The sequence below is a fragment of the Heterocephalus glaber genome, unplaced genomic scaffold (assembly GCF_053883595.1).
Source record: "Heterocephalus glaber isolate CG9 unplaced genomic scaffold, H.glaber_assembly_v1.0 deba00001509, whole genome shotgun sequence".
Classification (NCBI taxonomy): domain Eukaryota; kingdom Metazoa; phylum Chordata; class Mammalia; order Rodentia; family Bathyergidae; genus Heterocephalus; species Heterocephalus glaber.
The window spans coordinates 39,823,523-39,850,086 of NW_028258325.1; the positions used below are offsets into that span (position 1 = coordinate 39,823,523).

Genomic DNA, 26,564 nt, shown 5'->3' on the forward strand with positions numbered 1-26,564 from the left:
TTTAGGATGCTAGTGAATATGAGAAGGGCTGTAAGACAGTAACAGCTATAATGCTGGCCATCTTTTGATGTACAGGGAGCACCTGAAACGTACAGGGCACTGGTCTGAGAGCTTTGCACACATTAAGCCTCTTAATCCTCAAACCAATCTTAATCACTGGATGCTTTCATTGATGAGAGCAGTGAGCTTCGTGGAGATAAGTAACTAACTTGGACTCATATCATCGATGAGAAGGAAACTAAGACTCGACCCAACCTACCTACCTTAAAAATTGTTAACCACAAAAATTTTCACAGCTTTATTGTGATATCATTGACATAAGGTTATGACAAATAATGATTTAATTATATTATTAATGTGAGATAGTCCTTCATAAAATACTACCAAGGACATTCAAGAGCACACTAAAAGAATCATGCATGACTAAGTGAGATTTACTCCTGTGATAGCAGCATTTATTCCTAGGATGCAAGGATGAAGAATTAACACCATGGGATCAACTCAAAAGATCCATTAAAAAAAAGATTTGAAAAAATTCAATGTCTCTTCTTTGTAAAAACTGATAACAAAAAAAGTATAAGAGGAAATTATCTCAATACAGTAAAGATGATGCATGAAAAACTCCAAGTTATCCTCATATCAATAGGTCTTGGGATCAGGGCTAAATGCATCATACTTCCTGACTTTAAATTATAACATAAATCTACAATAAACAAAAACAGAATGGTAATGACACAAAAATACACAAACAGCCCAATGGAGTAAGCATAAAGAACCCAGAAATAAGACCAGACGTTTACAGTTGTAATATTTAACCTAGATTGTCAAACTGATCATCTTGAGAGCCAGGTAAGATATTAATAAAGCATACTTCTGAGTGTGTCTGGTTGGTCGTGGAGGCATAACCTAGTGTACTATATCTGGCTCCTGGAACCTTCCTGTCTGCCACTGTTTCCCTACTTTGTTTCTGGCCTCCATGAGGTAAGCACCATTCCTCCACCAAACCCTTCTACTATGAGGTTTCTGCTTTTGAACCTGCCAACCATGGCCTAAACCCTTTGAAACTATGAACCAAATGAAACATTTTCTCTTTTAAGTTGTGGGTCTCAGATATCTTTTTCCTAGCAACTGGAGCACTGACCAATACAATAGTCAACTGATATTCAGTTAGGCTATCAAGAACACATAATAAGGCCAGGGATTTAGCTCAGTGGTTTCGCCGCCTGTTGCACAAGCACAAGGACCTGAGTTCGATCCCTGGTATCAAAAAAAAAGAACACATAATAAAAGATAGCATTTTCAAAAAATGATGTTTAAAAAACTGGATATCCATGTGCAAAAAAGAAATTAAATGTAGCTTCTATTTCATATTACACATAAAAATCAATTCAAAATGGATAAAGACTTAAACATAAAAATTGAGACAATAAAATCACTAACAGAATACATAGTAATAATCCTTCTTAACATTGGTCTTAGCAATTTCCCAATTTCTCTCTCTCTCTCTCTCTCTCTCTCTCTCTCTCTCTGTCTCTCTCTCTCTCCTGTTTCAGCATCACAAGTAGCTGAGATTAGAGATATGCACAACTATGCCTGGCTTAACAATAAGACTTTAGATATAATACCTAAAGCCCAGACAAAAAAAGCAAAAATTAACAAGTGAGATTAAAAAAACTAAAATACTTCTGCATAAGAAAGAAAATGAAGAAAATAAAAATACAATCTATAGAATAGAAGAAAATACTTGCAAATCATGTATCTCTTAAGAGGCTCATATTCAAAATATATAAGGAACTCATACTACTCCATACCAAAATACGTGACTAGATTTTTAAATGGGCAAAAGACCTAAATAAACACGTCAAAATTTTTTAAAAGTCAAGGCATATAGAAAAGTAACCAGCATCTTTACTCCTTAAAAAAATATAAATCAAAACTGCAATGAAATATCACCTCATACTTGTTAGGATGCCTATTATCAAAAAGACAAAGACAATAAGTGTTTGATACATAGAAACACTACCAAGATTTGTGTATTGATTATGTATACTGTAACTTTATTGAAATCATTTATTAGTTCCAACAGTTATTTGTGGAGTCTTCAGAGCTTTCTCTGTGTATGATCATAATACCTACAGAAATATTTCCTTATTTCTGGCTAAGACTACCAGTACTATGTTGAACAGAAGCAGGAAGATGAGGTATCTCTTTGTTCCAGATCTGAAAAGAAAAGTTTTCAGTATCTGTTGAGATAATCCTGTATTTTTTATTTTGTTAATATGAAGTAGCACATTAATTGATTTTGCCCTTGACTTCTCTTGCACTGAATTTGGAGTATTTTTATCTTGGTTTATGGTGTTTGTTGTGTATACATTACAGTCTAGGAATAAACTTTGATTTGTCATGGTGTAGTAGTTTAGTGAGGATTTTTGCAACTACTTTATCAAGAATTTGGCATATAATTTTCTTACATTGCATTTGTCTGGTTTTAGAATCACTGTGATGCTAGTCCCAGAAAAATATTGGGGGGGCCCGGGATTTAGCTCAGTTGTTCTGCCACCTGCTTCACAAGCACAAAGACCTGAGTTTAATCCCCAGTACCAAAAAAAAGAGTTTTGGAATATTACCACTTCTAATTTTTGAAGCATAAGAAGAGGTAACACTAATTCTTCTGTGAATTGTAGGTAGAATTCACCCACAAAGTCAGGAGGCATTGAAGTGCTTTTGTTGTTGTTGAAGGTTTTGATAACTAATTTGATCTCCTTGATTTTTACTGGTGGTGTGTTTAAGCTTTCTGTTTGTTTCTGAAATAGTCTTGGTAAGTTGTATGCTTCTGAGAATGTAACTATTTCCTCTTATTCATCTAGATTATCCAACTTGTAGACATATAGAAGGCATAATTGAAAGATATAGTGAATATTTAAATTTTAAAATATTACTGTAAAAGTAATATACACATTGCCAAGAAATATAAGGTAAGTGTGTTCAAAACAATGGGGAGTATTTTGAGGTGGCAATGTGTCTTTTACTGCAATAAATTTCTTAATTTAGTCACCATATTTTGTGATCAACCTGCGCTAGTCAAGTGTAATTGTTCATAGTAGTTCTTTACAACCGCACAACATTTCATGTCTTATTTCTATGATCTGGTAAGCATGCTTTTGGGTCAGGAAACCTGTAATGCCAAAGATGGCCAAATTCAAACCAATGCCATAACTTTTATGGTTTTTCTTCTCTCTTTCTCTCTCACCTTGGCAGGATCACAACCACGGCTGCTTGTATGATGGATCTTCGAAGATATCCTCTGGATGAGCAAAACTGCACCCTGGAGATAGAAAGTTGTAAGTTACCTGTACAGGGGAGTGAGAAAGAGGGATGATTTCTTGACCCAATTAAATTTAACCTTTCATTGAGTTAATTGGTACTAGGATATTTTTAGCCACACTCCCCTGACAGTTTCTCAAAGGATTTACATTCAGTGACATTTTCCTTTATTAGTGGTTCAAGGGTCACTTTAATGAAGTTATCTTTCTGAATGATTAAGGAAAATCCACTTATTTTAGCCTTTCTTTTTTTTTTTTTTTTTTGAGACCGAGTTTTGCTGGCCTTGAACTCACTATGTAGCCCAGGCTGGCCTTGAGCTTACAGTGATTCTCCTGCCTCAGCCTCCCAAGTGCTGGGATTACAGGCTGGGATTACAGGCTTGGATTACAGGATTACACACACCCAGCAGCCCTAAATTTTATAAACACATGATTTCACTTTCTTAGAGTTTTTCCGAAAGCCTTCTCATATCCAAGCTGCATTAATATAAGAGAAAATCTTTTCAATATGAAAAGACTCTGTGTTAATATTTTTGGTTCTATTATCTGTTGACCTAAAGGATTGCAAATTGTCTTTTAGAGAAACACTGTGAGAGAGGTGTGTTGAATGATGAGTCTCTATTCGTCAGAAGAACAAGATGATAAATGATACCTCATGGGGCTTGCACTTAGGGCCAAAGACTTAATGTCTTTCAGGTCTAGTGACTGATTTTAGTTTGTCTCCTCCAGCTTGCTTTTCAGTGACTGCTTTTTGAACAAAGTGAGTATTTCCAACACTAAGTTTTAATCTGATTGATTACCATTGTGTCCCTGTTTCTCAGCATCAACCTGTAGGTATTTCAGCCCATTGATTATTAATACCCAAAACAAATCATCCATTGGTTTTCAGAGATGCAGAAAGTGTGGCAGCTAATTCACACCATTACTCTATCACTCGGTGTGAAGAATCAGTATATGTGCATTGAAATCATCTAAAGTACTTTCTAGATCCAAACATCAAGAAGATAATAGAAAATGGAAAAATTCTAAATAACCCTACAGTATTATTGAATAATACATATATTTCCTTAGTATCTGATTATTAAGCAAGTATGGTAATCTTCTAGTTTCACTATATACAGAACTAGAAATCTACACACTTCTATAGAGAGAGCTCTAAATTTAGACATAGATATTGCTCTACTACCAATGGACTAAGCAAGAAAGTGCATGAGCTATTCTTTAACTATTCTAATTTCAAAGCTCATTATATAAAGAAGTTGGTAAATAAAACCATTATTTTGAAACTGGTATTAAAAGAGGTAAACTCATGGATTGTCCATACATATGGGTTAATTTTGGCCCTTGACAACTTTTCAATTGAATTTGTGTTGTTTTTTATCTTGGCTCCTCCTGAACAGCAACAGGATCTGACAAACTCTTGAAACTTCTATGGTTTAAAAATTCTTATAGTTTATATCACTCCCCTAAAGGAGCAATAAATTTTGACAGGTACTTGAATTGATTCTGTGTTGTAAATTACAAGTTCTTAAATTACCAGCATTTTCTCCCAAGTTTATATGTTATTTATAATGCACTCTGAATTTTTCTATTATTATAAGTTGACATTTTCCTTTAAGTTGGCAAATTTCTTTATTCCTATTAGAAAATAGATGACTTTTAGGTCTTTTTATCATATCATAATAACCAAAAAGCAATAAATGAAGTAGAAATTAAACATTTCTTTTGTGGAGCAGGAATAAGGAATTCCCCGAGAGCAAAATAGTCCAAAATAATCATAAAACAATGTCAGAAAATATATGGTGACAAGCACATGACGATCACTGAAGCAGTTCACTGAGATACAATCAGTCATCTGTGAGAATGACAATAAACTCAGCTAATATGCAATAATATAAGCACTTGATAACCATTATCAAAGTGCCCAGCAGCAGGTCATGGAGCTGCACTCCCTAAAAATACTTACATAAAACAAAGCAGAAATCTCTGCCTGTAAGAATTTTGTGTAATGAGGAGTCTATGAAGGCAGGAAACTGAGAAAGCGGAGCGGAGTGTATCTACCTTCTATTGCCATACTAAAATGAGGCATTGTGTAACACTTCTGCCAAGAAAGCATCCTAACAACATTTAAGAGATCTGAGATTCAGAGAAATAAAATAACTTACTCAGCACCATAGGCCATGGACAGCAGTATAATGGGAATCAGAACCTAGTGTTCCTCTCTCCTTCACAGGACCCTGCAATCAAAAGGTAAATAAAGGCACAAAGGATAGTGACTGGAAGTGTAGAGCCAACCAGAGCCACTGGCCAGGTTGGGAATGCAACCAAACTCTGTTCTACATTTCTTAAAATTATCCCTGTTAAAGGTCAGAATTGATCTCAGAAACCGAAGCAGAACTTAGCTTTTAGATCAAGGTTCAAATCATTACAGCTACAGCTACAATGTGACTTGTGAATACAGAAAACCAAGCAGGTCTTAATTTCCTCAACTATTGCTTTACAGAAACAAAACCAAACAAAAAAGCTCAGCATCAATATTACTTGGCCTCAATATTTTGCTTAAAATGTATTCTTAGCAATGGAGAAAACAATCTAAAAAGATCTGAAATCTTAAGAGTAACAATTACAAATGGTAAAATAGGTGCCAAAAGTATGGAGTCTGAATGAGCTTTGCTTATTTTTACCCAAGTACAGGATGTGGTAGTATTAATAAATATTGAGTTAGTATTCATCTCTTTTAGACTCCTCATAAAGAAGCTTGTGCCTTCTTATGAGACAGTTCTCCCTGAACTGACAGTGCATTAAGACTATAACCGAGTTTTAAAGTGATTACTAAGAACCTCAAGTGTCAGTTGGAAAATAAGAATGATAAAGTAAACTTTCCACAGATAGAAGACTGAAGCGTTCATACTTATTGTGATCAACAGAGGGGAAATTTGCCGACATTTCAAAATTTGCTGGTTTGTATGCTCTTCCCATCCCAGGCTGAGAAAATGTTTTCCTGGGTTTGGTCTTTTGAGACAAATTAAAGATGTTTTGCTTATCTTTAATGTCATCCAATCTAGTAAAATTGGAAGGCCATAAACTCTTGCTAAATTTGAAAATTTACTTGAACTTAGAGCAGATTAATAGCTTCATTGCTCTGGAATGCTATAAAATGAGTTAATGACATATAGAAAAATCAATCAAGGAATTTAGTCTAAAGAAGATTTGGAATGTGAGATCAATAAAACTGTCCTGTGAAGGTTTGATAGCCACAGCTGTGTGAAGGAATGGACAGGGCTTAGGGCAACAATAGTGGAGAGGTCACCTGCCTTTGCTCCTTTATCTGCAGCACAAATTAAGGAAAATCTTTATCTAATCTCACCTTCTCACTTCTCACTTTCAGCAGATTGCATCATGTCCCAGTACACTCACAAATGCAGAAGTCATTTCAAGTCTGAAATCTCTGTGTTCTCACCCATCTTCTGAACTTCCTTATCCACTATCCTGATTAATCCCTATATGTCTATTCTTTTATAGGGTGACTCTGCCCTCTGTGTTTGGGATTCCATCTCTTTCTTCTTCCTCTGAGAATTGATTATTGCAGTCCACACACATCTCACCCCAATCTCTTTACATATCTAATTTTGGCCTTTCTATTACCTCTTGCTCATAGCCTATAAACAAGCTAAAAATTCTTCTCATAAAATACCTGTACTCTACCCCTACATCTGCCTTAAGCTTTTTCTTAGTCTCCCTACCTTTTTTCTCCACAACCTCTTTGAAAGAACAATCTGTATCTGTTATCCGTTGCTTCAACTTCCTCTCAACCCACTGCAGCCTGGCACCTGCTTACCTCCCTAGCCCCTCTGCTAAAACTGTTCTCAGGAGAGAGTACTTCTTTCCATTCTCTTTTTATTCCAGTGATTCTCAAATTTACATCTCCAGCTCAGATTCCATCTGAGCACTATATTGATGTACATATTACTCTTTGTGGCATAATTATTTTGATTTTTAAAGGCATTTTAATTTGCTCAAAACTTAACTTAGATTCCTACCCCCAAATGAGTTTACTTTCTATTCTCATTAATCTCTTTTGCAACCACAATTTTAGGACTAATTGTTTATATCTCCCTCTAACTCACAGTCCTCCCCATTTTACCAGCAATATATTTATCAAGCACTTCCATTTCTTTCCACTCCCATTACTTTCCGTCTTCTCCACACTATCATTACTTCTTACCTGGACCATAGTAGCTATGTTTTTATTGGTCTTCTCATTTTCATTCTTGACCCCCTCCAATCTAATCTCTACCTAACAGCAAGAATGGTCTTTGAAACATGGAAATTGGATCATAATACTTCTCTGTTTAAAAATATTGAAAGATTTGTCTTTTCATCAAGAAAATTGCTGTACTTCTTAATTTGACTTTTAAGTTCTTGTGTGACCTGACATCCCTCCATATCTCCAATCTCATCTTTGGCCATCTTCCCCTCTCTTATTACATTAAACTCCAATATCACAGACTTCATTTCTTGCAGATCCAGCTTTCTTTTTCTTCATAATCTTCACCATCTTGTTCTTTCTAATTGAATTGTTTATAGAAGCCTTTCCTGAAAATTTAATTAATCTCAATTAGGAACTCCTACTTATTTTCTTAACCAAATGTTCTATTAATTTTCTATTATTACATTTTAAATATGTGTCCCTCCAAAATTCACGTTGAAACATGGTCACCAGTGTGATGTTATGAAGAAGTTGGGATTTTAGGTGACACTCTCATTAATGGAACTATTGCCCTTTTGAGGGCTCATAGACAATAATTCCATCAATTGAAGAGGTCACAGAGAGCTGCCTTGCCTCTTCCACTATGTAAAGACACAAGAAGAAGGCACCATCTATGAAGCAAAAAGGGGACCTTCACCAAATACCAGAATCTGTTAGTCTTTGATCTTTCCCTTCAGACTATAGAGCTGTGGGAAATAAATTGCTTTTGTTTTATAAGCTACCTAAGGTATGGTACTTTGTTATAGAAGCCAAATGGACAAAGATTCCCATATACTGGCTTGTTCTTGTGTTTATTGTTTCTTCCCTCTGTAGATTATAAACTCTGTGAAGGAAGGGATCATTGTTTTATTCACATCCCAGTGATTACCCTAGTACCAGATAATAAATATTTGTGGAGGTAAAGTATGCTGGACTTCTTAGGTCTAAACTGTTCAACTCTTTTGAATTGTAGAAGTGTCATTTTAACTTCCCGGATAAGGTTTACAATACAGATTTTTACTTACATTAAAATATTCTTCATTTGTACAATTTTATGTTCATGTTTTAAGACTCTCTGAAAAGTTTAAGATTTTAAATGTGTCAACCAAGAGGTGGATAAAGGAAAATTTAGCATTTTAATTACTTCAGGAATTCTGGTAAGCTGATAAATGTCATGAAACACTATGAATTTTTTTGCCTTATCATAAGTCATTAACTGTCTATGTGCTTTCTATCTGAACTAAAATGTACTTATATAAACAAAGTTGGGTAAAATTGACCAATATGTAATTATTTTATACTGGTGCCTTTTTAAAGAAAACTTAGCAACATTTAATGTAGGTATTGTCTTAATGTACTGAACTTAATAAATCTTCCACTCAATCCATCAGTCTCCAAATGACAGTCTCTGTCATTTTAGTAATTTAAATGGTTTGGTAGTATCAGTGCATACATAAAAATTCAAACAAGAGCCATATCTGATTATTTCCAAAACAAAACTGATTTCTTGTCACAAAAATAGCAAATGATTAAAAACAGTAGCCACCCAATAAAATGACTTAACCTAAACTATGAAAAATTTCTTGAGAAAATGTCTTTTGCAGAACTGAAATGGTAAATTTTATTTATGTAATGTGTTATAATAACCTCTGGAAATTAAATCAAAAGAAGTGTAGTATCCAAGAAAAGATCTGTAAAAGTCTACCCTGTAGCTCCACTCTGGAGAATTGTATCTAAATAGTACAATAATTTTATGCAAAAAGAGTTCAAGATATCTGGGAAGAAAAACTTAGGAAGGTATAGTCATTTCTCAATATTTTAAACACGATGATATAGAAGAGAAATATATTCACAATTATGCAGATTATCAATCAGAGTTTTCCATGAAAACAGAGCTGGGATGATAGGAGAGAGAGAGGGAGAGAGAGGGAAGAGTTGGCTTAAGCAGTTGTGGAAGCTGAGAAGCCCTGAAGTCTGAAGGGTGAGTCAGCAAGCTGCAGAGCCAATGCTGTAGGCCTAAGAACTAGGAGAGTTGATGGTGTCCTTTCAGCCAAACACCAGATAAGAAAAGACCCAAGAGCCAATGTTTCAATTTGAGCGCAAAGGCAAAAGGAAAATTCACATCCCAGCTGTAGGTAAGCAGGAGGAATTCTCTCTAATTTAGGAGAGTTAGTCCTTTTCTTCTATTCAAACTTTCAGCTAGTTAGATGAGTCTTGACCGCATTAGGGAAGCAACCCCTTTACTTATTCTACCCATTTAAATGTTAATCTCATCCAAAAACAACCTCACAGGAACACCCAGAATAATGTTTGACCAAATAGCTTGGGTACTTATTGGCCCAGTGAAGTTGACACATTAAAATTAACAATCACATCCAGAGTGCTAGATTTTAATGCATTCAATTCAATTCAGCTAGCATTTCTTAAGTGGTGACCACATGTGGCTCTGTGTGCTAATAAGTGCTGGTGATATAGCTGCAATCAAACAGACAAGTGGGCAAAAGTTTTAAGAAGGTAGAATTCAAATTTAAGGGAAGAAATTTCAAAAGAGGTTTAGTGTCTATTCATTAAATAAGTCCTTGCTTAAGAAAGAATGTCCATTCCTTTGAGTACATGACAATTAATTGGAAATGGCCACTTACCAGTAATAAATGTGGAAGACATTCTTCAGTAAGAGGCCAGCTTAATTTTATAATCTTCAAAGTCTCTTTTATCCCTCAAATCTAGAACTCTTGGAGTTCAATTTAGTTATATCACCAGTAAATTGCTTTAGGTGCCTGACTAAAATATTAGTTCCAAAGTGATTCTGATTTATAAAGGAAAGTAGAATATAGAAAAAAGTTATGAATACAAGAACATATAAATACAAGGAAAATATGAAATATAGGACAATTACAGAGCAAAGCCTATAAACCATCTTACTTTATTGCAACCTGCCAAATCATTAATTCTGATCTGACGTAATTTAAAAATAGCATCTATAATATGCTGCATACTTTCTATTCATGGTAGCTAAACACCAAAAATAACAGAGGTAAATTGAACTTCATGAATGATTCATAGCTTCCCTTGCTTTATGTCCCCATTGTCAAGGAAATTAGCAGCATTGGATATCTCCTTAGATAAATTTAATTTTGCCATATTCAGTAGTCTACTTAATGAAAATGAATATTTCAAATTTATGTTCACAGAAATGTTAATGAATTTTAGTGCCTGTAGCTTTTTTGATGAGCATGGAGTGGGTGTAGGGAGGAAGGGAATATTTTCTGAATTAATTTATTCCTTTTCCAGCCTGCTTTTTTGAAACTGTGAAAACAAGTACTCTCTCTCTGAAAGTCTCTGATCTTTTACAAGTTATAAAATGAAACTGAATGGAAAGAACCAAGTTTCTTTCATGAAAATTAGTTTTACAATCAACTTAACTATAAAGTTAGCCTTATAACTGTTCGTGTTTATCCTATGGATGATTTATTATCCACATGTGTGAAAGTTGTTGTGTGGATTGGAAATTTCTTGGCTTCTGGGCATTATGATGAATAATGGGCCATTTTACTACTTGCTTCCAGTGAAGACCTGTAAAATAAAGCTTATGTCATATCTAAAAGTTTCAGGGATTAACCAAATACTTAAAGACATTTTATAGTGAGACTCTGATCTTCTAGACCTGGAAACCTTTACTAAATAAACTAAGCACTTTGAATCACTTGGGCTTCAAACCTGATAATGATAATATTTGATATTTACTGATCATATGTGTATATATACATATATATATGTATATATATGTATATATATATACACATATATATATGTATATATACACACACACACATATATATATATACACACACACACACACACACACACACACACATATATATATATATATATGGGCCAGGTACTTTACAAAGATTTCTCATTGCAGCATTTGTGGTAATGTACACCTGTAATTTCCACAGGAAGATTGTAAATTCAAGTGTAAATTAGTGACTCAGTGAGACTCTGCCTCAAACTTTAAAAAAAATTTTTTTAAAGAAGTTATGGGATACCAGTCAATGTGAAGGCCCTGCGTTCAATCCCCAATACTGTCCCCCAAATCCCACTGAAATATCATTACAAGAAGGAAATCAGAATATCAAGGTAGTAGTAACTTACCTCAAGACACAAAATGGTAGTACAGTATTTTTTATGGGATCTAAATTCAGGTAATTGGACCTGAGTCTGAGTGTTAGTCCTTATATTGCAGCATCTCAAGACAAATATTTCTTGAGATTTTCCTCATAAAATCTTTTTCTCTTGCTTTGCTACTGTATATGAGTTGGGTGGTTTTCAGGTATACTTGATCTGGACAGGAAGTAGATATCTGAGAACAAAACAAGTTCTAACTGGTAACTTTCTCTACTGAATCTGTCCCAATTCAATTCTTAAGTGGGCTTTGATTTTCTGATGTTCTTGCCAGGTTAGCTATATATTGATATACTTTAAGAATAACTATTCTTTTACCAGATCACTTCTATAAATGCTACAGATAACACAGATATCCTTTCTCTTCTACCTGGCTACAGATACTATTTCCGAAATCAATATAGTGCTGAGCTAGACTACTACAATGGTGCCACATTTTCATTACTCATAAGGCATTTATATGACCTTGTATATGAACACCTTTTCATGGAGTCTTGACTTGGATTGCTCTATGGACCGTGTCTACATAGGAATTATGAGATGATGGTATAATTTAGTTTTCACATTGGAGTCAATTTCCTCAGTTAAATTTCTGTATTCTTATTTTAAGATCAAAGATATGGAAAGAAAATTTTTAAAAAATATTGAGACTATCACCTCACCACAGACCAATAACATCAGAATCTGGGGTAGGTGGCTCCAGGCACAAGCATTTTAAGCTCCACAGGTAGTTTCAATAAGCAGCTAAGTTTGACAGTCACTGCTTTAAGGCCTTCACACTTTGACTTTGTGCTCCTCTCTTTCTCTTTAACCTCCTCTTCTAATAGATCAAGTTTTCTTTTTTACATTTTATTTGTACATGTTTGTAGTTCATGTAGTTTACAATCATCCTGAGGAGTGGTAGATCCAGCTTTCTAAATGGGAAGCAGAATGCAAAAAATAGAATGAGAGAAGAAAGTACAGCAAAGAACAGAATATAGCATGATTTTTTTAAAAATCACCAAAATGAAAAGGAAAACTTTTAAACTATATTTTATTCTCTCTAACAAAACCCTCCATTTTGTGTCTTCAATCATACATGCCTTAAAATAGGTAGACTGATAAGCCTATAACAATTTGATTTCTTTCTACATAAATTGAGTGTGTGATGAAGCACAAAAGCCAGTGTACAAGAAAGTCTACCAGTCTACCTATTTTAAGGCATGTACACCAGATTCTGTGCTTCATTCACATACTCAATTTATGTAGTAAGAAGTGGTATTGTTATAGGATGATATTCTATTTTTAAAAGATATATATTAAATACATATGTGACATATTAATATAAATGTGATCAATGAGACATTAATTTATATAATGACACAGTGGGAAGGGGAATTATCTATTCCAGAGAGAGAGGCATGGGCACTACCCACCTTAGTTACATTTTCTATCATGTAAAAAATAAAACCTAGTTAAAATGTATACTTGAATAAGTGCACTGCAATAGTCTTTCAGAGAATTGTATATCAAACTGAAATGAAGCATAATCTATTTCTTTCAACCATAAATAATATAAGAAGAACTTCTATGTTAGTCTTAATTCCCCCACACATTGTTTTTGTCTTGCAGGTAGAAAGGTAGATTGTCATGTAAATGACTACATTGTTTCCAAACTGACTGCACTTATGTTTTGTAGAGCTACAATTAGGACAAATGGAGGAGGAGGTGGTAGATGGAAGGAAGAGGAGGAAGAGGGAGAAGAAAATTCCCTGAATAAAGCTATAGAGATGTAGATTTCCTGCTCTCACATTAGGACTTCCAGAGCCAAAACCCATCATTTGTGGGATGACTCCCTGCAGTGCCTGTCAAATGTCACATGCACTGGAGGAGCTTGTTAACATGCTGGTTTGGCTAACCTCTATAGGACCTGAGTCTATATTTTGAACACATCCCAGATGATGTTAATGCTTTTGGACCATAAGTCACAATTTGAGTTGTAAGAATCTAGAATCAGAAGAAAAAACAATAAGAAAAAACAACAAAAAACCTTCTACTGAGCATGAACTTCAAAGTTTCACTCATGCTCCTTAATCTACTTTGCCAGCCTAATTGCTCCCTTCTACAGTTTAAATACATAGCTAAAATCTTTTGTCACACTGGTTGCTCATCATCAGATTCAAGAGAATTTGAGTTTCAAATTAAATGAAACAGAAAAGTCATTTTCAGATCACCAGAATAACTCTCAAACACTAAAATCTGATTAACTCAGATTTTAAGTACCATAGCTTGCATGTATGGCGTTCATGGCTTCCTTTTACTTTATGTGGAAGAGTTCTCAAAATATAGTATATTGTTAAGTGCTCTTGAGGTCACATTAAAGACAATGTTTGAATGAATATGTTGTGTATAAAAAATTTAATAAAGAACAAATTATAAACACTGCATTTGATTTTTACATGACCCAATCCCCCAAAACTAGAGTTTTTTAGTGGAAAGATCAAAAGACTATCTCTGCTACCTAGAGGCAAGGAATTCCATGAGTCCTTCTAAAGCATACATATTTTCTAGGCCTTATATTAACTATTCTTGATGTGAATCTCAGTAGAGAATTCTGAAAATTACTGGCCCTTTTCTGGTGATTCAGAGTCAGAATTGTAAACAATTCCCATGATGTGCTAAAGCTCTTGCTTCCTATGTAGCAAAAGCAGATGAAAGAGATTTGCTCTCTGATCCTCACTGTAACCTTAACATCTACTGGGTAGATGCTAAGGGTGTGTTTCTATATAATTAATGTGTGAAGAGAAAAGAAAACTTCATCTTTCTTTGATTACATATATTTCAAGATTTAGGTATTTCCTTGGCATATTTCTCATATTAAGTAAACAAATCTCTTTTCTAGAGACTAAAAATAGCTCTTTCATCAACTGTCTCAGCTATCGTCCAGACACTGAGTGCTCACCTCCTTATTACCTCCACCACTCTGACTGCACTCACGACGGCTCTCAGTGGTCACCTGCATTCACTCAGCATCCAGTTCCTGAGCTGTCAATGTATCTACATCTACTGCCCTATTAGCACTGTGTCTGCAAGTATTTATCTCTTCTTTGAATTTATATATACAATAGATGCCAAAACAATACCTTGTTCCTTTAAAGGGATGGTATTTTACATAATTGTCCTCTGATTTTTAGGCTGGATGTGTTTGAAAGTGTCCCCTATCTTATCCAAGAAATGCAAATATGATACTTTCCCTGTTGTCCTCCTGATTATTTACTTTAAACCTTTAATCCAGTAGCATATTAAAACAAAATCAACCCTATCTCTGCTAAACTTTCAATTTCCTGATCAATACTTAAAATAAAACTGAATTTTCTTCCAAGGCTGAATGAAGTTTACAAAGAAGTATACTTTCTGCAACTATCACACCCTGTCATAATGATATTCTTCTTAGGAGTTTTACTTTGAAGAGAGTGTTATGCATAAGAAATACTTTTAAAATCTATCTTTTTTTCCACTTAAGGCTAAATGATAATAATAATAGGATAATACTAATATGACTAGAAGTGATAGATGCAATTAGCAAAGGCTAAAGAACAATCATGCTGAAATAAAATGTCTTAGATACAGTGCTCACTTGCCAGAATTTCAGCTATGAGAAAGGCAACCCAAGGGCAGGTCAAAGTGAGCTGTATGTTTCATATAGTTGGAGCCATGAATACAAAACATTGAAAAGTGTAAAAGATGACACAGGACACCAATTCAGATTTTTATATCAATCCAACTGAATTTACATGGGAAGAAGCCTCTTTTTGCGGTATACTCTGTTTTATTGTATTTTATTTTATTTTATTTTGTTTTATTTTATTGTATTTTTTGGTACCAGGGATCGAACTCAGGACCTTGCACTTGCGAGGCAGGCCACAGAACCAGTGAGCTAAATCCCCGGCCCAGTATACTCTGTTTTAGGCATTCAAGATCTTTTAAATGAGTGAGTCTTTCTGAATCAAACCTCTGAGAAATCGCCATCAACAGAGTGGAGGAAAACTGTAGGAAATCTTAAAGCCAAAGTTCATTTTTAACATTTAAAGTTACATTGCCTATTAGACACTGGTGGAGATATCAACTTTATAGTTGAAAGTCTTAAGTCTAAAGTTCAAAAGCCACGTATGATTTGGAAATATCAACTTACAAATTTTGAGGTTACAGATATATTTATACCCAGGAACCTGAACTACATCCTCATGGTAATTATTTTAGCTTAAAAAGATGCCCAAGTGTTATGCCTATGTCAAGCATTCTTAGTGGTTGGAAACATAATAGAAAACACAAGTATGATGACTACTATGTACAAGTGCATTATAACTAATAATGAATTTAATCTGAACAATGATTCTATCAGTAGGAGCTCTTATTGTGCCATTTTATCTATGAGGAAACTGGGACTTTGTGGCATTAACTAATTTGTCCATGTTCATTCCTAGTAAGTAGCTGAGTCAAACCAGCAAAAGAGACTGGAAGGAGTGATCAGTGAGGTAGGAAGAGATCTAGGGAAGTGGGACATGGGAAAATGCTCATGATGGATCAGTTAGACAAAAACTGGTTGCTGATGATTGGATTGGCAACACAGTACTGAGAGTGAAATTCTAAATGGAGTAGATATAAAAAGAGGAAGAGAAAAGGGAAAACAGCAGGTATAGTAAACTTCTTCAGTGATTTTAGTTGTTCAAGAAAAAAAAATATTAGGTGATAGCTAGAGAAAAATATAGGGTCAAAAGGATTCTTTTGTTTCTTTGCCTTAAGATGTGAGCAATAAGAATATATTTGTATGCTGGTAGGGATAATACAAACAAGAGATGAAAATGTAAGAGAGTAGAACTTGATGAAAGAGACAACTCTATGGCCAGAGAAGATGAAGTCTAGCACAAAAGAGGAGAGCCTATTTTGAGAGCAGAGTTCAGACAGTTTGTTTGCAAAGACCAGAAAGAAGGTATAGATGATAGTGAATAGGTATGATCATGGGATCCTGTGAGAATTTTCTTATAATTTATTCTGTTTTAATGAGGCAGAAATCAAGAAAATCTTATCAAGGAATCAAAGTGTGAGCATAGGGGAGGAAATATTAGGGGCTCAAAAGAAATAAGATATGAAACAGTCATCTAGGAGAGCAGAAAAGAAGTCACCTGAGAGCTGGTGTTTGTGCATAACCTTGAGGACACAGTGTAACCACTTAGCATGTTTCTGTTTCCCTTCAGCTCTTCTTATTTAGGTGACTTGGGTTTTGGAGAATGTAAAATGTTAGATGCATCCAGAGTTGGAGTTTTTCCATGCAAGCACTAGGACAAAGTATAAAGGAAAAGGATATGTATTTATTAAAAGAGAATGTTTTTTGTTTTTTGTTTTTTGGTACTGAGGATTGAACTCTGGACCTTGCATTTGCAAGGCAGGTGGCAGAACCACTGAGCTAAATCCCCAGCCCCATAAAAAAAGAATGTTTAGCATGCAAATACAGTTATGAGGGTGATGAGAGAGAGTCAAAAAGTGGGCAAATCAATAATTCATAGTGTCTGTTAAGCTGAATAGTTACTGGAGTCAAGATACTAGAGAGAATTAAATGCAAAGATAGATGGTGGTATTTAGAGAATAAGTTATGTAAAATTTATATTACTGAGGTAATGCAGTCATGAGTAATAACAAGGTCTAGAAATGGGAGTGAGTGGTGAGGTAAAATGAAAGAATTGATCAAGGACAAGATCAAGGAATTTAAAATCTGGTATATAAACTTATCTAGTATATCAGATTCATAAAAAGACATGATTTTGAAGGAGAAATAGAAGCTAAACATGTAAGGAAAGAAGAATTAACCTTGTTATGGTAGACAACTTTAGCAATGAGATGACATGAGATTCAAAGTTTGGGGTTTTTAGGAAGGAAGGAGAATAGTCTCAAAGGGAAAATGAGGAACAAGGAGTCATTTGCTGCAACTTCCAGGCCCTGTTCTAGGAAGGTAAGAGAAAAAGCAGCTAGTACTTGAGGGCCATTAGGGAAATGGCCCTCATAAGAGGGAGCAAAAGCAAGCAGTGAAGACCAGAATACAGAGGAGAGAAGGAATTTTGCCTATGATGGACCATGTGTTCTTTTAGGCAGAAGAGGAGTTTTGTAATCATGGAATCATGAAAGATAGAGACAAAATAGAAGATGAAGAAGCCTCATGAGATCTCATCAAGATAACATGTAAAGAGCATGACATAATGCTTAGTGAATTTTAGTCACTAAGTTATGGGTGGTTATGATTAGCACTGAAAGACAGTTCAATCAGCTTTTGGCTCCCCCGTAATTCTGAACTTGTCCAACTTCTGTATCAACTATGAGTGCTTCTTTTCTTCAGTGCTGTCACGCTTGTCATCACTCTGATTGTTACTGTTGCTGCTGCTAATGTCATCATCACTCTCTTCAGTTTTAGCCATTTTCTCCCTTATCTCTTGGCTTTCACCTAAAAAGCTGATCTTTCTGTTCATCACCAACCAATCAAAACCCTCTTCTCTTCTCTGGAGCTGACTGATGACAATGTGCCAGAACCAACTACTTATCTTGCTCTTCTGATTGTATTTGTCTATTTCTAGGTTCCTAGAGGTTTCAGACTCTTTAATTCTGCAAGAGTTTTTTACACACATACCATTACAGACCGTGTTGGTACTTCTAAAATGAGGAGATGACTACATCTTACACTTCTGAAGTAACATTTTTACAGATGCACCAATGCCATTCACAAGAATCTTAGACAATTAGAAATTAGACCATGGACCAATAAATAGAGAAGTATTCTGTTGATATTGTAGCTCAACATTAAATTGCAATGCATTTTTGTCAAATTCACAGGCCAGTGACTCAACTCATTTGAGGCTAACTCATGATTACTTGATAGAGGGCACATTTACTTCCCCATCATTGGCAGCTTATACATAGCTATTGGTGTCAGTATATTCTCAAGCTACACAGACTAATTTCAACATTCTTTTAGGTGCTCTATGAGGTATCACATAGATGCTTTCATAGATAAGGAAGTAATGTGATAAGGAGTTTGTCTTGCCGTGCTTTGTACTAATTCCCAGCAAAGAAGTCTCCATGATTTTTGTATCTAAACATCTGTGGCCTCTCCACAACTATACACATCTTCCATTGGCTTAAGGGAGGAAAATGGATGGGAGGCATACCCATTCTTTGGCACACGTTCAAAAAAGTAACTGTTTAACATTTCAGTCTCTATCTAATAATTTGGGAATCAAGAAGAATATCCAAAAGGAAATCTTAGTTAATAATTAACCTTATTCTTGTGAATATTATTATTAATAATTCAAATACTCAAAACGTTATTCATTCACTCACAAAGTTCCTAAACTATCATGTGTTATACACTTTCTGTGGTACATCAAGTTTATGAACTTTTCTAGGCAAAACAAGACCCCCTTGTACTAATGCACTTTATTATCTATAATCAGGGATGCAAAATAACCACAACAGCCACTGATAAAATATTACTCAGACTGAGGAAGAAAATAAAAACTAGGTAAAGGGATGGGAAGTTAAGTATAGTGTGTAAGTGTGCACAGGTTCTCAGGTAAGGAAGTCCTGAAAAACCAATAATTTTCATACTACTAAGGGAAAGTTAAGCCCAAGTATCTGTCCACAGTCCATAGACAAGAGACCATGTGCTGCAGTGCTGGAAGGTCTGTCCAGTGCCACTGAGTCATCAGCAAGTCTTTACTGCAGGCCTCTGTCTTTTCCCCCTTGCTCTAGTCTATAATACTGTCTTGCCTCCCTACAATAAATCACATCTAAAATCCTAGTCATGTTTATTCAGGACAGTGAGTTTGTAGAATTACTTACTATCAGTGAATAGAGGTTATCTCAGTGGCCTTGGGGATCTTATCTGATGTGTCCCTTCCCAATTTCCTTAAGATAAAACGTGATTGAAGCAGTGACTTTTGCATGGAGAACAATCTACACCTCCGTCTTGGATGGTCTGAGCTACAGCTAAAGCAATTTGAAAACTGATACTCTAGCAATTCTAAGTGTTGCCCCATGGAACCTCTGCTGCACCATATGATATTCTCTTTGAGCCACAATCCTTTCTACTGACAGATCACAAGGGCTTTTGTGTGTCCAAAACTGCCACAGTGTTTATCCTTAGGAGTAATAGAATGTTTCAGTGCTCTAAAAGTCACTTCTATTCAATCTCCACTATTGTTTTCATTTGACTAACTATAAACAAGAGTCTAGATAATAATAATATCTGTGTGTTTATGTTGTGTGCATATAAATTTTTCTCCATACTGTCATGTATCATATGACATTTCTGTTAATAATGGACCACATACATGACAGTGATTCCATAATACTATAAAAAAGCTAAAAATTCCTATTGTTTAGTAATTTTGCTGTACCTTTTCAATGTTTAGAAGTATTTAGATACACAAATATTTACCACTGTGTTACAATTGCCAGCAGCACTTAATACAGTCAAATAACATATACACTATAGTCTCGTGGCAATAGGATATGTCATATATCCCAGGGGCACAGCATGCTATACTATATAGACTAGGGTAAATGTGTTCTCTGTTAGTCACATGACGAAATTGCCTAACATCACATTCCTCTAACTGCATCTCCATTCTTTATTTTAGTACCAGGGATCAAATTCAGGACCTTGCACTTCCAAGGCAAGCACAGGGCCACTGAGCTAAATCCCCAACCCTGCAGCTCCATTCTTAAGTGATACATGACTGTACATAAAATATTTCATACATTTTCATTCCAGAATAACCTAGAAGAAAAATATGAGTTATCATTAATCCCATCATGCTGGTAGAGTTTCAAAGCCCAAGAGATGTTAAATAAATTTGCTACATATACAAGGTTAGAAAGTACCTAAGACAAGACACATTATGAGGTAAGTGAGTTTAAAAATCTGTCCTTTCCACTATAGGAAACTTTTCCCTGTTGATTCAGGTTCATTTAGAGAAGAGAACTTTGGAAAACTTCATTGATTTTCTTAGTTCTCCAGAGTATTTCTTAATGCTATAAAGCAATAGTTTATGAAATGATGCGCAAATTGTTTAAAAGAATCCTGTAGCTTGCCCCAAAGAGCTAACTATAAATATAACTAACTATATATATGCATTTAAAATGCATTTAGTTGAATTTTAATATTTGACATTCCATTGCCAGTCAAAATTTTGTCAAGAAAACAAAAGAATCACTCATGTTTGAAAGACATTAAATGTTGGAATATAATGAATGAAGATCTTACACAAAGATTGGAAAAACTGGTAAGCAGAGGTCAGAGAAACGAATCTCAGCAATTTTAGCCTATAGCATCTAATCACCCATGACTTAGGGTGTCACAGATGCTACCAAATTCTGCCCTTTATAAAACCATCATCTTGGAGTGAAGTAGGATTTCAACATGCGACTTTTCTACATAGGCAAACATTAAGCCCAGAGGAGATACCAACACCTCTCTTTGACAAACTCAAACTGGGGAAAGGAGAAGCTGTAAAAATTGTTTACAGTTTGTCTTCTGTGATAGTGATGGTGTTGTTGCTAGATTGAAGGAAAACAATCTTGAAGAAAACAAAACAAAACAAAACATGTCCATGTGATCTCAGAATTCCATGTTGCATTATTTCTAAGTTTGCTGAAACACAACCTGAAATCTTGTAATCTGGCTGGCAATGCACAGAAGCAAGCCACCAGAGAGGAAAGCATCATTCATCCAACTTCCTCTCCGTGCATCCAAGAAATATTTAATAAGATCTTCTCACATGCAGTGAAATGAACAGACAGAGACACATCTTTTGTGTCCCCTACATCTTGGCAGGGTACTGTTCTCAACCAATTCACATTTTGGGAATAATTTATAAACCATTCCATCATTCATGGATTTGGAGAACAATCAAGTATATAAGAATCCTTCAGCTATTTTAAAGACTTACTTTAAAAATTGTTCTGTTTAATTATAAAAGCAATCCAAAATACCTGCTGAGTCATCAGATGCCATTACTGGATTCCTTGTTGGGTTCCATTCCAGTGGCCATGTCTAGCAAAATTATCACAATCATCCATGACGTCTGTATAATACATTGTCTTATTTGACACTCTAGAATGTAATTTTACACTAGTGAAAAATGTAGGATACAAATAAGGATAATATATTATCTAGTTAACTAATGACCAATGTTAGACTGGAAATTATATCTTAACTCTAAATTTAGGGTCTTTCCACAGCATCATACTGCATTTTATATTAAAGGAACAGAAATCAGCACTTGTCATATGTGAAATTATGGGATTAAGAAGGCTCTGAGCTTCCAATCATTTTTTGTTGAAATCACTTAAATTGTCCTTTGAGCTTAAATTCTGAACAAAGGCTTATGAAAGAATCTCCTTCATTTTTAATGGAAAAATGAATAAGCATACATTTTCAACTGTTATGTAACTTACTGCTGGGAGTTTTGAGCACTGGTCCCGGGACCTGGTCCTTTTCTGGGTAACATTAGTAATGGCTCCATAAACCCACTTATTTCAGAGAAAAAAATGAATAAATCACCCTTAGACAAGACCCTTCCCTTCAATAACATTCCCAGCAATAAAAAAGTCACCTGCTTGCAAACATATCTACAGGTAGTTTAAGTCTCATCTAAAGTATTTATGTCTTATAAAAACCCTTTAGGGGAACACAAGCACTTATAACAGAAACTTAGAACAAGTGAGAACATAGATTATTTAGGTCAACTCCTTCCAATAGAGATGAAAACAGTGAAATCTTCTGAGGTTCAATGATATTGAAGTCCAAGTCACATAGTCAGTTCCTTAGAAGTAGATTTATGTGTAGAAGTCCGATTTAAAGAATCAATGAGTGCATGCTTTGCTGCCAGTATTTAAGGAATATAGGAAAATTTTGAGAATATTCTCAGTTGAAAATTTTGCTTTTGGAGACAAACTGAAGAACACACAGCAGGACATAATTATAAAATAATGGTTTGTAAACTATAATTGTTGTAATTCATTGAAAGAATAGATGAGGGATTTGTTTTTTAATCTCTACCTCATTTTACAAAAGATGTGAGGCACCTCAAAAAATACTTTCAATTCAAATAGATTAAAATAAGTCATTGAAATGACTAAAATAAAGGAAAGGTGTGGTTAGAAAAAAATAATAAACCAGACCTGTAACTAGGGATGGACAATACAGCTTAAAGAAATGACCTCCAAAATTTATCATTGTTTTCTAGTGGCTGAAGTAAAAGAAATGCAATCAATTTATAAGATTCAAATTCTCTATAAAGCAAAAACCCAACCTAACATTCAGAAGACACACAGCTTTTCCTAATGAGGATGAGGGATATTTTCCCAGGAAGTTATCAGAAATAAATGACCACAAATGCAATCATCCTGGTCTTTTTTATGTAATCCATCAATAGGGTCCATTAGCATAAGGCAAAGTATAATTTAATAAAGCAGTTCTCTCAGATCTGTAAATGATGTAGCTGAGGAATCCAACAACCTTATGGACTGCCTTGATTGAAAAGTACCATTCAGAGTATGTGAGAAATGGATTGATTACCTGACCCTCAAGCATCTCCTGCTAGATATTATTTATGGTGATATGGAAAACAAAGAGTACACATTGTAATATGTGTCAAGAACCTGTGGTGTGGATAGTCTTTCATATTGGTTGATGGCTGCTCCATAAGCCTGGATAATCATCCAAGCAAAGAGGAGTACACTGAAAAGCATTTGTGAAAATGTAGGACCCTAACTAGGTCACGTTCAACCCATGTTTCATACAGGGCTGAATAACAGGGTTAAAATTACTCACACCCAATTTAAAAGAATAACTCTGTTCTGGATCAAGAGAATAATAGACCTGCAACAGGGGCTAGAAAATTTAGGAATAGCTTTCTGGGGTTGGGACTTGAACTAGGATAGACAGAGAGAACTTTTAGACTAAGAGAAAATGCATCACCACATGGAATGGGAGCCAGTATAGATAGAAGACAAGGGGGGTGGGGGTCACATTTGCAACTAAAATACAGCTAGAAGCAAAATTAAACATAATTCAGCTTGACCCTTTTTATGGAAATATGACCAGTAGAAAGCTCTCTAATTTAATATGACAGCACTGGTTTGATAGGATTTCAAAGCAATGAATTCAGTAAATGGATTTGTTTTGATGACCTTTGCTAATTTGTTGAATACCATGAAAATCCCCTGCAGACTTTCTAACAGTTCAAAAGCTAAAAATAATGACCTCACTGAGAATCCTGTCAGCTGCTCTGATTCTGTGGATGGCCCAGAATGACTGAGGAACTTTGCTTCCGAAAGGAGACTCAGAAATGTGTATCCAGTTATGTCTCCTGCATACTGGAAAACAACATGCTCTGTGCTTATGAGAGAGCACACAGGGTACCAGGAGTAGTGAGAAGTTAGTTTTGTCTTACTGATAAAAAAAATTGCAATTACATTGTTACATAACTGTAGGTGAACACAGAAAGTTATTGGGCTCCACATGCAATATGTATTTCTTTATTTTCACAATTTATCTATGGAGAAATATCATCAGGCTCTGGATGTGGAAACATGCTCAGAAAACTTGAAGTAACCTGTGTAAAGTGACATGCTAGTTAACGCCAAAGAACTTAAACCCAGGCCTTTCTAAAGCTAATATTTTTAACCTCTACATTATATAGATTCTTAGCTTTGGTTAGAATGAAGTATATAGTAAAGAAAATTCCTAGGAAAAGAATCATGCAAGTTGAAGGCTATCTGAGACCAATCCTCTAATTCTGGACATGGGATATCAAAGGATAGTACTAAAGGTAAGCAATCCAGAGCCCTGTAGCTGATCAACAAAGAATTCAACCTCTGGTTCACAATAGCACGCTCACCAACAGTCCCCATTACTATCTTGTCCAGGGCACGTGAGCAGTTACCTATACAGTGTGATAAAAGAACTGCTCAGGTCTAAATGAGTACTGTATATTCACTTAGGTGCCACCATTACATATGGCTAGTGCACTAGAAACTGGTTTTCCTCTTTTTAAGGAAAATATCCTGAGGACTCAGGAATATTAAAAGGTCATTGTTTATAATTTGGAGGGAAATAATTCAAAACACATGCACAGAATTATATGTAATTAGGTTTGATTTCATCTAGCTTTTTATGTAATTTTTCATTTCCTTCAGATGTTATTTTCTTGTATATTTTGAGCATAAAAGTACATTCCAACTTACCTATTGCCTGACTGTCGTTTTGACAGTCCCGCTGTTTTTGTTTGTACTTTTGGTTTTGCTCGTTATTTTGAATATTTCATGGATTTCTCCACATAGTGAGGGTTTGGTAAGCAGAGATATAAGAAACTGGGAGATGTTTCATGGCATGTATCTTTATTCAGTTTCTTTCCAGTGCAGCTCTGTTAAGCAAAGACTGCAAAGAAATACAAAATACAGTACAATGGGGCTGATGGTATAGGTCAGTGGTAGAGTAATTGCCTATCATATGTGGGGTCCTGAGCTCAGTCATCAGTGGAAAAGAAAAAAGAAAGAAATATAAGAAGTATAATAATTTCATTAAATATTTCCTATGTTTTCATATTTTCTTTAAGAGTGAAGTCAACAAACATCTGGGGGGAATTCATGTTAAGTGACTTTTTTGATGTTTTTGTTACAAGTAAATTCAAAATTTGATTGTTGCAGTACTATAATTGAATGCTTTGGGAAATCTTGGCAAGACTGATAAAAAGGCTTTGAACTGGTCTTCTAACCTCAGAGAAATGCTGCCTTTTCTCACCTTGACAGATGATACAGGAGAAAGACACCAGCTTCACCAATTATGTTTGCTTCCTTGTAGTAAAATGGATATGACAGTACCTATCTTGAAATATCATTGAGCCTACTACATAATAACCATTCATTTTTAATTTTTGTTTTTTTATCAGTCATATGGGCACATGGTTTAGAAATTCAATATTTTGGGGGCCAGGGATGTAGCTCAGTGCACTGTCCCTACCTGGCAAGCAGAAGGTCCTGAGTTTGATTCCTGGTATGGGGGAAAAAAAAGAAAAAGAACTCAACCTTTTGCCAAGTCTTTCATATAAACAGAAGTATTTATCTCCCTCTTCTCCCCCTGCTGTAATTCCCATTAACCAGTAGTAATGTTCCCATTCTTTTAGTTATTTATTTTCACATTTCTAAGTAACATCACTTGTGCTGTTACTTTTTTTTTAGGTTTATACATTATATTTTTTCACATTCTCTTATCTTCCCAACAATACCCAATACACACATACACACACATACTCCCTTCCCTCCCCTAAAATATTGATAACAGTATTAAAATGTGGAAACACTTCCCTATAGGTTGGGAAATAGCTACTGCTCTCAGGCTCCCAAGCAACCCCACCTTAATTCTATGGACCCAGCCCTACTCCTAAAACCACCAGAAGTTCCCTCCCATGATCCGGCAATGGTGACAGTAATTCCTGGTGCAGCAAGCAGCCCTTAGTGCTGTCCAGGATACAGTATAGCTGGATTTGTGGCCCATACCAGATCAGTTGGTAAATATTTAATATGATTAATAGTATTCCTAGTTATATTACAATTTTGGTTATAAGGATATTCAATATTCAAAATTTTACAACTCTGTAAACATTGTTCACGGTAGAGCTCTTTGATGTGCTATGTCCAAAGTCCCTTTCCCATACAGCTTTGCTTGTTTTTCATTATTAAATTATTCACATGTTTGTTTTATGTATACATTTATT

The 26,564-nt window shown here is 35.1% G+C and overlaps 1 protein-coding gene across 2 annotated transcripts in view; it reads left to right on the forward strand.

Annotated features, from left to right (window-relative positions):
* Gabrb1 (gamma-aminobutyric acid type A receptor subunit beta1) overlaps positions 1 to 26,564 on the forward strand; it is a 414,333-nt gene that overhangs the window by 328,832 nt on the left and 58,937 nt on the right. For both annotated transcript variants that reach the window (XM_004849768.4, XM_087187566.1), the window contains exon 5: positions 3,259 to 3,341. In XM_004849768.4, coding sequence (XP_004849825.1) covers positions 3,259 to 3,341 — 83 coding nt within the window. The remainder of the gene's footprint in view (positions 1 to 3,258; positions 3,342 to 26,564) is intronic.